This window comes from Pan troglodytes, chromosome 7, assembly GCF_028858775.2.
Source record: "Pan troglodytes isolate AG18354 chromosome 7, NHGRI_mPanTro3-v2.0_pri, whole genome shotgun sequence".
Lineage (NCBI taxonomy): Eukaryota > Metazoa > Chordata > Mammalia > Primates > Hominidae > Pan > Pan troglodytes.
This window is the reverse complement of record NC_072405.2, coordinates 67,217,006-67,229,147: the sequence shown is the minus strand read 5'-3', so window position 1 is coordinate 67,229,147 and position 12,142 is coordinate 67,217,006. Positions and strand designations below refer to the sequence as shown.

The window sequence follows — 12,142 nt, the reverse complement described above, 5'->3', positions numbered from 1 at the left end:
AAAAATAGTTCACTGTGAACGTTTTAATGTATCCGGTTGCTGAAATGTTAGGCTAAAGAATTTGGGGGAAGGGATTTTTGCGATATGAAATGAAATATTACAGTGTTGTATACTTTCTCTAGAAGAAAAAAAGGTAAACTTCCGCTAAGATAAGCTTTCATCATATTTTTGAGGAGATAATTTTTTGTTACAGGAATATAAGGAAAACTATTTTTAATACTCTTTATTTTGAAAAATTTTAAACTGTCACAAGTTGAAACGCTAATACAATGAAGGCAGATCCCCTATGATTCACCAGATGTTAATTTAACATTTTGCCAAATTTTCTTTAAGTCATGCCTGCTCCTACTCACATTGTTGCTCTCTGTGTGTGTTATTTGTATGTATAAATGTGTATGTTTGTATTATATATATAATATATGTGTATATATTTTTTCTGAACCATCTGAAACTAAATTCTGAGGTATCATAACACTTCTCCCATAAGTACTTCAGCAGGTACTTGTTAGAAGGATATCCTCCATTCCTTGATACCATTATCATATTCCATTAGCAATAATTCCATAATATCATCTAATATATCATATAATAAAATCATAATAAAATATAAAATCATTAAAAATATAAAATCATAATATCATCTTATAGCTTCATATTAAAATTTCCCCTTCTTTTAAAAAAATTATACTTTAAGTTCTAGGGTACGTGTGCAGAAGTGCAGGTTTGATACGTAGGTATACATGTGCCATGTTGGATTGCTGCACCTGTCAACTCGTCATTTACATTAGATATTTCTCCTAATGCTATCCCTCCCTCGGCTCCCCACCCCACGACAGGCCCCAGTGTGTGATGTTCCTCGCCCTGTGTCCAAGTGATCTCATTGTTCAGTTCCCACCTATGAGTGAAGACATGTGGTGTTTGGCTTTCTGTCCTTGCGATAGTTTGCTGAGAATGATGGTTTCCAGCTTCATCCATGTCCCTGCAAAGGACATGAACTCATCCCTTTTTATGGCTGCATAGTATCCCATGATGTATATGTGCCAGATTTTCTTAATCCAGTCTATCATTGATGGACATTTGGGTTCGTTCCAAGTCTTTGCTATTGTGAATAGTGCCACAAGAAACATACATGTGCATGTGTCTTTATAGTAGCATGATTTATAATCCTTTGGGTATATACCCAGTAATGGGATTGCTGGGTGAAATGGTAATTCTAGTTGTATATCCTTGAGGAATCGCCACACTGTCTTCCACAATGGTTGAACTAATTTACACTCCCACCAACAGTGTGAAAGTGTTCCTATTTCTCCACATCCTCTCCAGTATCTGTTGTTTCCTGACTTTTTAATGATTGCCATTCTAACTGGCATGAGATGGTATCTCGTTGTGGTTTTGATTTGCATTTCTCTGATGACCAGTGATGATGAGCATTTTTTCATGTGTCTGTTGGCTGCATAGATGTCTTCTTTTGAGAAGTGTCTGTTCATATCCTTTGCCCACTTTTTGATGGGTTTGTTTGTTTTTTTCTTGTAAATTTGTTTGAGTTCTTTGTAGATTCTGGATATTAGCCTTTTGTCAGATGGGTAGATTGCAGAAATTTTCTCCCATTCTGTAGGTTGCCTGTTCACTCTGATGGTAGTTTCTTTTGCTGTGCAGAAGTTCTTTAGTTTAATTAGATCCCATTTGTCTATTTTGGCTATTGTTGCCATTGCTTTTCGTGTTTTAGTCATGAAGTCCTTGCCCATGCCTATGTCCTGAATGATATTGCTTAGGTTTTCTTCTAGGGTTTTTATGGTTTTAGGTCTAACATTTAAGTCTTTAATCCATCCTGAATTAAAAATTTACCCTTTTCTACCCCAAGAGTCTTCCTTAAATTACTTTATTTTGTAATGATTGTAGATTTAAGAAGAACAGACCAAAAGATAGTACAGATTTCTCTTTCATGCCCCACTCAGAATCCCTGTTCTGTTTAGTATGTAGATGCTGCCATCTTTTGTTGGACATATTCCTAGATATTTGATTGTTTGATACTATTGAAAATTTATTTTCCAACTATTTGTTACTGGTACATAGAAATACAGTTCTTTTTTTAATTGGCCTTGTATACTATGAGTCTTCTAAATTCACTCATTAGTCTTAGAGTATTTTTTGCTAGATTCCATGGAGTTTTCATGTACATAATCATTTAATCTGTGAATAATGACAGTTTCACAGAAATCCATATGGCTTTTATTTTCTATTTCTTGCCTCATTGCACAGTTTTATTAATAGATGTGGTGGAAATGAACATTATTGCCTCATTCTTGATCTTACAGGAAAAGGGCTTAAGGTTTCATCATTCAAAGATGATGTTAGCTGTAGGTTTTTCATAGCTGCCCTTTAACAGAATGAAAATATTCCTTTCTGTTCCTAGTTTACTGAGAGTTTTTTCAATAATGGGTATAGAATTTTGTCAAATATTTTTTCTGCATTCATTGACATGATCATATTTTTTTCTTTATTCTGTTAATGTTTTGAATTACATTGATTGATTTTTTTCAATGTTAAACCAACCTTGTATTCATGGGCTAAATTTAATTTGAGAACATGATATCTTATCTTTTTTACATATTACTGGATTTGCTTTGCTAGTATTTTTATATCTATATTGATGAGGGATATTGCTCTGTAATTCTCTTGTAAGGTATTTGTCAGGTATGGTACAGGTTATGCTGACCTCATAATAGTATGGAGGTTTTCTTTATCTCCGGTTTTCAGAAAAAGTTTGTGTAGGATTGTTGTTATTTCTTCCTTACATTTTTAATAGAATTTATTGATGAAGCCATCTAGGTCTAAAGTGTCCTTTGGGATTCCATTTATTTACTAGACATAGGACTGTTCCATTTGTCTGTTTCTTCTGTTCCTGTTTTGGTAACTTGTGTTTTTCAAATAAATTGTCCATTTCATCTAAATTGTCAGACGTATTGATATGAAGTTGCTAATGTCCTTTTAATGCCAGCAGCATCTGTAGTATCTACCCTTCTTTCATTCATTATGCTGATACTTTGTGTTTTCTCTCTTTAAAAAAAAAATCAGTATTGCCAGGGCTTACCAATTTTATTAATCTTTCAAATGACCACATTTTGACTTTGTTGATATTTTTCTGCTTTTTCACTTTACTTATAGTTGATGTCTACTTTTATGATTTCCTTCCTTCAGCTTGCTTTGGGTTTAAACTTATTCTTGTAACTTTCTAAGAAGAAAGTCTAGGTCACCAGTTTTATTCCTTCCTTTGTAATAGAAGTACTTAAACTTATAATTTTCTCTTTAAGCACTGCTTTTGCAACATTCTGCAGATTTTGATATGTTTTTTGTTACCATTAATGTAAAAATATTTTGTAATTTTCTTCATCATTTCTCCTTTGGCCCATAGGTAATTTAGAAGTATGTTTAACTTCCACATATTTGGACATTTTTAGTAGATATTTTATAGGTACTGATTTATAATTTAATATCTGATCAGAGAATATGTTCTATGTGATTTCAGTCTTTTGATATTTGTTCAGATTTGTTTTATGGCCCAGCATATGGCCTATCTTGGTGAACATTTCACATGCCGTTGAAAGGAATGTGAGCTCTGCAGCTGTTGAAGATAGTATTCCATAAGTGCCGTGTGGGTCCAACTGGTTGATGGTCATTTGGATCAAATATATTTCATTAATTTTTTTTGTTGACTTGTGCTATCAGTCACTGAGAGAAGGATGTTAAAATTGTCAGTGGTGATTTATTTCTTTTCTTATTTCTGTCAATTTATGCATTTTGTGTTGTGAAGCTCTGTTATTAGATTCATATACATTAAGATGCGTAATGTCTTCTTAATTGATTCTTTCATCATTAGGAAATGTCCCTCTTCATTTGTGATAGTCTTTTTCTTGAAGCCTGCTTTGTCTTCCTTTAAAGTAACCACATCAGTTTTCTTATGTGTTGTGATTGCATGATACATCTTTTTTTTGCCCTTTTACTACTAACCTGTGTATTTATTCTGTTTTAAAAAATATGTATACTTTAAATATATAGTTGAGTCTTGCTTTTTATGCATTCTGACAATCTCTGCTTTTCAATAAGAATGTGTAGATAATTTATAATTATATAATTATACACTAGCTGGTTTTAAGCCTAGTATCTTAGGATAGTCATGCATCACTTAATGACAGGGATATGTGTTGTGGGATTCAGGAGGACGAGAGAGGGACCTTGGGTTAAAACAGGAGAATCTTTTATTGAATGCACCAGGCCCAGCTGACTCAGCGTCCAAATGACTGGGCCTGGAACAAAGACAGCACTTGACTTTTATACACACTTCACCAAAGGGGTGGGCCAGCTTTTGAAGCAAGCTTACAGTGGTGTGAAAGCAGGGATACAGAGGCAGGACAAAGACCGATAATCAAATCGTAACAGGTTCATAACTCAGGATTGCACATAACCATTGCTATGCAACCCAGATGTCCATTATCTAGGTTTGCCTAAGCACAGGCTTATCCTATAACCTTCACTATGGCACCCAGGTGGCCGTAACTCAGGCCTGCTCAGAGGCTCATGACCGTCACTCTACTGCTTAGATAAAACAATACTTGAAGTCACTAGTTACAGAGAAGAGGAATCTGTAAACTCATTCCATAAAACAAAGGAAAATTTGTTTTTCTTCTCCCTATGTTAAAGGAGTGCTGGGAGAGTCTTCAGAGCACATTAGATAATATTATCAAGACTTTTCCTAGGTCTGGGCTGTGCCTGTTGCTGCCTCTGAGACAAGTCAGCTTAATACAGGAAAACTTATTTCTCTTTCTTTTTAATTTTATTTTTCTTTAATTTCCCACCTCATATGTTGTGAGAAACGTGTCGTTAGGCAATGGTCATTGTGAGGACATCATAGGGTGCACTTATACAAACCTGAATGGTACAGCTTACTACACACTTAGACTATACAGTATAGCCTATTGCTCCTAGGTTACAAACCTGCACAGCATTTTGCTGTACCACTTGAGTGTCCCTAATTCAAACATTTTAAGTCCGAAATGCTCCAAAAGTCCGAAATGCACTCAAAAATTTTTGAGTGCCAACATGATGGTCAAAGGAAATGCTCATTGAAGCAGTTCAGATTTCAGATTTTGTGATTAGGGAGGCACACCGATATGATACAAACATTCAAAAATCCAAAATCCTAAACACTTTTGCTCCCAAGTGTTTTGAATAAGGAATACTCAACTTGTACTAAATGCTATAGGCAATTATAATATAATAGTATTTATGTATCTACTTATAGAAAAGGTAGAGTAAAAATATGGTATTATAATTTTATGAGACCACTATTATATACAGTGTCATTGACCAAAACATCATTATGTGGCACACATTGTGTCTGTATTTATTTCTTGGTGTCTCATTTTTTTTTTGTTCCTCTGCTCCTCCTTTTCTCCCTTCTTTTCGGTAATTCTAGTATTTTTCAGTACTCCATTTTATCTACTCTATTGACTTTTTAGCTGTAGCACTTTGTGTTATTTTTAGTGGTCATTCTAGAGATTACAATATGTACCTCGTGCCAGAGTGTACCTTCAGATAATATCATTTCATGCTACTTTACACCAATACAAGAACCTTACTCCAATGTATTTCCATTTAGCCTCTCCTGCCTGTTATGATCTGATCTTGTGGCTAATTTATGCATAATCCATAAAACCCACAATACAGTATTCTTATTTGTGCTTTAAAAATCAATAGCTTTTTAAAGAATTTAGATACATATATGTGTTTGCATAGAAATTAAAAATACTAAAAAATATTTTTAATACTTAGATATTTAGATGTTTACAATTTCTAGTCTTGTTTCCTTTCTGCAAATCTAGTATTTCATCTGGTATCATTTTTCCTTAGTCTAAAACACTTTTTGTGGTGTTCATTACAAGCTGATCCATTAGAGATTAATTCTCTCAGCTTTGTCTAAGAAGAAGATATTTATTTTACCTTCATTTTCGAAGGGTGTTTTTGGATATAGAATTCTAGGTTGACAGGTTTCTTACCCCTTTAAAGATTGTCATTCCATTGTTTCCGGTGAAGAGCCCCATGATTTGAATTGCTGTTCCCTATATACGATGTGGTTTTCTTGTGCTCATCCTGCTTGAGGGTTTCAGAGTGTATGATGGGGAAATTCCTACTATGCTGTCAACACAGAACACCTCAGTGATCAGCTGTGGGGCTTTTTCCTATACCAAAGGGTTCTCTGACACCAGTTGGGTATTCTACAATTTGATTCATTGTCTGCCTGGAGTTAGCACAGACCCCAGAGGTTAAGAGCTCAGTCCAACAAGGCTGCCCCCCTCACCTCCGATGCCAATCACAAATCCAAGTTGTCACCTGTGCTCTGACCAACTAGCTATAAATCAGAGATTCCCACAACACATTCCTTAGGTTTGATCACTAGAATGGCTCACAGAACTTGGAAATATTTACTTATGTTTACCAGTTTATTATGATAATAAAGGACATGATAAAGGGTACAGATGAACAGCCAGATGAGAAGATGCATAGGGTGATATCTGGAAGGAAGGATCCTGAGTGCAGGAGCTTCTGTCCCTGTGGAGTGAGGGTACATCACCCTCCTGGCACATAGATGTCTTCAGCAACCCAGAAGCTCTCCCAGCCTCATAGTTTAGGGGTATTTATGGAGGTTTCGTCACATAGGCATAGTCAAATATTAACTCAGTCTCCAGCCTCTCTACCTTATGCTGAAAACGGCGAGTGTGGCCAAAAGCTCTAAGCCTCTCATCAGGGCTTGGTCATTCTGGTGACCAGCACCCATCCAGGATCCCATACACAGTTGCCTCATTAGAGCAAAAGATGCTTCTGTAACTCAGGAAATTCCAGGAGATTAGGAGGTCTATGTCAGGAATCACGACCAAAGACCAAATATTAGAACAAAAGATGGACCTAACACCTCTGTCACTCGGGAAATTACACAAGTTTCAGGAGCTCTGTGCCATGAACTGGGAGCAGAGACCAAATGATATATTTTTTTATTATGTCACATAGAGTTTCAGAATAACATGCATCTATGAACTGATATCTTTCATCAGTTCTCAGCCATTCTCTTCTCCATTTCCTCTGTCCTATTTTCTGTCTTTTCTTTTATAATCAGTTATACTTAAGTTAGTATGTTTAATATATTCCTTCAGATCTCAGATACACACTCCTATATATTTTTTTCATTCTTTTTTCTCCTTTGGTTTTGTTTTAGTTAGGACACTTTTTATTGACCTGTTTTCAGCCTTACTGGACCTTTCCTCCACTGCATCCAGTCTGTTGTTAAGATTGTTTAGTTAATTCTTTGTGATATCAACATTTTTATTCCTATATTTCCGTTTGGTTCTTTTTCATAGTTTCTATTTCTCTGCTGAAACTCTGTCTTTTCACATGTGTTGTCCATCTTTTGTTCTTGTTGACCCACTGCACCCAGGCTGGAGTGCAGTGGCATAATCATGGCTGACTGAAGCCCCATCCTCCCGGGCTCAAGTGATCCTCAGCGTCCTGAGTAGCTGGGACCACAGGCACATGCCACCATGCCTGGCTAATTTTTTATTTTTTGTAGAGATGGTATCTCAGTATGTTACCCAGCTGGTCTCAAACTCTTGGGCTTAAGTGATCCTCTTGCTTTGGCCTCTCAAAGTGCTGGGATTACAGGTGTGAGCCAACATGCCTAGACTGTTCTTGATCCTTTATCATATTTACTATAGTTATCTTAAAGTCTTCCTCTGATTGATCCAATGTCTGGCACACCTTCTATAGAGTCTTTTCTCTCTTGAGCATGAGTCATATTTTCTTGCTTCTTTGTTATGTATTATAATTTTATTGTATTGTAATTTTTTTATTGAGCAGTTTGTTAAAAAGGAAGTGTTGAGACCGAACTAAATAATATTTACCTCCAGAAGTGGTCAAGCCACCTCTTATTCTGTCAGGCTACTTGTACAGGGAGGCTCTGTCAATCAAATCTGTCACTGAGCTGCATTAAGACTTTGTTGCACCTGTGGTTAAATTTAAGCCAACACTGCCTACAACTCTATTGAGGGAGTGATAAAGACTTTCTCTTCCATAGGACTTGGGATCTCAGCACTTGAAGGATTCTAGAGGTATCTTTGTGCTTTATAACTGAGCCATCGGGTTTCTGAACTGCGGGAGATTTCCCTTGTTTTGCACCTCAGTCGACAGCATTTTTGGATCTCTGGGGAGCTTTCTTTGCTCTCCAGTCTCAACTCTGGCTTTCCATTTCCCTGAAGATCTCTCTTCATTCTGCAGCCCTTACTCACTTCTATCATAGGTTGCTCCTCCTCCTGCCACTCATCTCTTGTTGATCTCTTCTTTCCTTTTTGCAATCATGTTCATTTAGGTTGCTTTACATGCTCAACATTCCAGTCGGTTTTAAAAAGCTATGAAGATTGTTCAGTATATCCAGCTCACTTTGGTTGTTAGGGTGAAAGCTTCAACAGTCTCTTATAGCTTTCCCATCCTAACTTGAGGTGGAGATCTTCCTCTGTATCTTTTTGTCCTGTCACTTATAAAGAGATTTATTTTTAACCCAGTTATTTCAGTAATTGCCTTAAAATGTTGATGATTTGGTTGTTTTCCCTTATTTTTTCTTAAATCAGTTAAAGCAGAATGAGAAGGGACTTTGTTGATTAAATATTTTAGGAGTGGGTAGTGAAGAGATCATTTTTCAGAGGTTTTCTGCAGTAAATTCACAGAGGGATATACTCAAAAATATACAAAGGAATATACAATTACTCAAATGTATTATAATTCAAGTAATTATAATTGTGTAGTCAGAGCCTTATAAAGTGTAGTGTGAAATAAATGCCACTTGCGTCAAAATAGTTTATAGGATGATAAAAATAATGACAGAAAAATAGGAAATAATTTAAATGTAAGAATAGTTTCAAGGCCTATTTATTTTGGGGGGAATGAGTTTAGCTAAGGGTTATTTGGTATTATTTATTTGTCTGTCATGGCTTCTGTGGTAGATAATCTCACCTATTTCTTTGAAAAATGAGTTTTTATCATGCCATTTCTAAACAGTCAGTTTTATCTAAGCAATCAATTTGTATTACCATTTTTCTTATATTAAATGTAGTGTTTAGACAAATGTCATAGAAAGTCACACTGTAGCTCCCTTAGATAAACCTAGAAAGTAGATCAATTTCTGATTTTTCTTACTTTTGCTGAAAAATCTATTTTCAGGTTCCAAAACATTTCTGAAAAGCTGCACATGGAATGCAAAGCAGAAATGGTGACGCCTCTGGTGACTAATCCTGGACACGTGTGCATCACGGACACAAACCTGTATTTTCAGCCCCTCAACGGCTACCCGGTGCGTAGATCGCAGGGTCAGGTGGGGAGCTGCCCATGTTTAAGCTGTTTCCGGACCATGGCCTCACAATGCCAGGGACCTCACTTTTTGATGAGGATCAAGTCATGTCCCTGCCCACCCCCTTCACAGGCAGCATCTGTGTATTTTACAAACACCGTGTGTAATCGTGATGTGTAGTCTCTGAAGTTTGAGTTCTTCTGATCTGTTTTCAGTCATGTCAGGGGCATTTGCTCTCAGTGTGGTGAAAAGAAACCCTGCTCCTCCCTATTTTAGTAAAGGGTCGCTAGAGATTTAGACCTTTCTTCTAGGAGGCATTTCCGAGAGACCAGTGAAATGTACTATGATTAATAAGAAATAGATTTTGAAATATATTTGCTTATATATACACAGATGTTGGTATTTCTTGCTTCTTCTTAATGATGATCAACCTCAGTAGATCTGAATTTTTCCTGAAGGAGCACTATGAGCAGGTCCTCCCAGCTAGTGCAGAGGTGTGTGTGAAGATCCTGCCGTCTGGCAGTTACGGGCTCCTGCTAGGATGTTGGAAACAATCTTCTCTTTCACAATGACACAGACTTACAAGGCCAGAAAATAAATATAAACTTAGATATCCATGCTGAAACTTGTAAAGATTTGTTGCTTATCTAGATCTGGCCACTTTTTAGCATGATCCACTAAAAGAACAGAAATCCTAACACACCCTGGTAGTGCTGTGGGGCCATTTGGCAGGGCCCAAGAATTCTGCCAGAGAAAGTTCCACCTTGGAAATTCTCCAGTCTGGTCATTACAGGGCACTAAAACATCTCAAACTCTCCTGAGTGAAAGATTATGCTATAGTGATTGTGTCCACTAGGTGGTGGGGCTCACTTTCCTAGTTCTCCAGTAGACACTGCATGCTGCTAGCACAGCATTCTCAGGGAGTGTAAAAAATTGGCTTGGCTGCTACTATTGCTTGGGTCAGAAATTTTGAGAAAAAATGTCTGTGTACCCTAGCTTCACAATCCATGGTATGGGCCTTTACCCCTTCCCAATACTGGCCAGGATCTTTGACCAGTCATTGCCAAGACCTGACTCTGGGACTCCGGGGCAGTTTCCACTGTTGGACAGACTGACCTCTGCACACCCATCGTCCCTCCTACTTGGGAGGAGGACCACGGAAGCATAGCCATTAGCCAATCTCTGCCTTTTTAAACCTCCTTTTCTCTTACTAGTGTTTTAAAATTATAGAAAAGCAAGACAATTTTCTTCTTCATTAACAAAAAATTTAGAGCCCTTGCTTTATACTTTAGTAATTTGTGAGCCTTAATACACTGTAATTTTTAATGAGATAAAAGACAGGATTCTTTAAAAAAGATGTGTGTCAATACTAAGCAAACTATTTGTCTAAAAAAAGATAGCAAGATTCCTGAGAGGTTATTTATGCCAGTTGTTTATATTTCTTATCACCCCACAATCTAACCTGAAAGATATCACCTCATCCCAAACTAACCTGAAATATCCCTGAAAGATAGATGATTGCATTATCATTTGTGGGGTGCCACATGGCGGGGAGGAGGACTTGCCCAAGGTCATAAAGCTAGTGAAAGATGGCAGAGCAGAATGGGAAACCAGATATCACCTTGTTCCAAGATTTCTTTTTCCAATGGTTTATTAGGAAGGCAAGATTTGGTGATTTTTTTTTTCCCCTTTCTGATACTACAGAACAACTTCTAATTGTGTCAGAACAATAATGTTTGAGATTGTCTTTCTACTTTTAAAGAAACCTGTGGTCCAGATAACACTCCAAGATGTCCGCCGCATCTACAAAAGGAGGCACGGACTCATGCCTCTGGTGAGTCCTTGGGAGGCTGTGCTGGGGCATGATTGTCACACTTTCAGTTTAGCCAGCAGTTTATTGACGGTAAACACTTATGGGATGTCTGAAAGTACAAGTACATTGTCCTGTAAGAAAATAGACTCTGATTTTGCTGTTCTTTCTTTTGGAGAAGGTAGAAATTCATAAAGGAATAACTCTATCATGTAGAGAAGAGGTTCTATTATGAAGTATTTTTGGCTCCAAGAGCAAGAGGGCTAGAGTGCCCTTGAGTTTCTCATTCGTGCATTCTCAGTTTCTGGGCTCAGGCTAGAATGATCTGTGTAAAACCAACCCTGTGCTACACTTGCCTCCACCATTCATAGCAGCTAGGTCTCAAAGCAAAATCTGGAAGATATTACAAAATTACTTCTTTAGTGGAACTAGTATATTCACAGTTAACTTATATTAATTCAACCTTTGGGCTGAATGACAAAATAACCATTTAAAATCATATAGGCAGTTCTTTCCACCATTCCCTGAATAAGTGTATTTCTATACTTAGGTCCTATTTCTGACACATGTCTTACTTTAGTAACCAATCCCTACAGAAGGTATGATTCCAAGTGTTTTAATTCGACACCAATAGAAATTCATTTTTTCTCCTTTGAAGATTAACCAGTAACTTGGTGACATTACAAAAGCATTGTGGAATTTTAACTCTTATTTTTTTGCTTTTAATTTGTGAAATTCTACTGTTTTGCTGCCTATTTTACTTAAAAGGCCATTCCTCCATTTCCAGCACTAATAGCAGATCAGGGAAACAGATACTATTAAAAATCTCCTCCTTTGGGTATAGAGCTGCAGTCAGAAAAAGAGAAGAAATTAACATTGATTAAGTGCTTTCTATGTAACAGGCAATTTATATATAATGTTTCATTTATTTGCCATTATAAGCC

The 12,142-nt window shown here is 36.8% G+C and overlaps 1 protein-coding gene across 7 annotated transcripts in view; it reads left to right on the top strand.

The window, feature by feature from the left end:
• The window catches only part of NSMAF (neutral sphingomyelinase activation associated factor), a 77,680-nt gene that overhangs the window by 40,852 nt on the left and 24,686 nt on the right, over positions 1–12,142 (top strand). For 6 of the 7 annotated variants that reach the window (XR_010159572.1, XR_010159571.1, XM_009455427.5 and 3 more), the window contains 2 exons: positions 9,262–9,391; positions 11,151–11,222. Coding sequence is in view for 5 of the 7 variants with exons in the window: in XM_009455427.5 (XP_009453702.3) it covers positions 9,262–9,391; positions 11,151–11,222 (202 nt within the window). In the remaining 2 variants the exon portion in view is untranslated. Of the gene's footprint in view, positions 1–9,261; positions 9,392–11,092; positions 11,223–12,142 lie in introns of those variants that run through there. The other variant, XM_063817122.1, reaches the window with a different exon arrangement.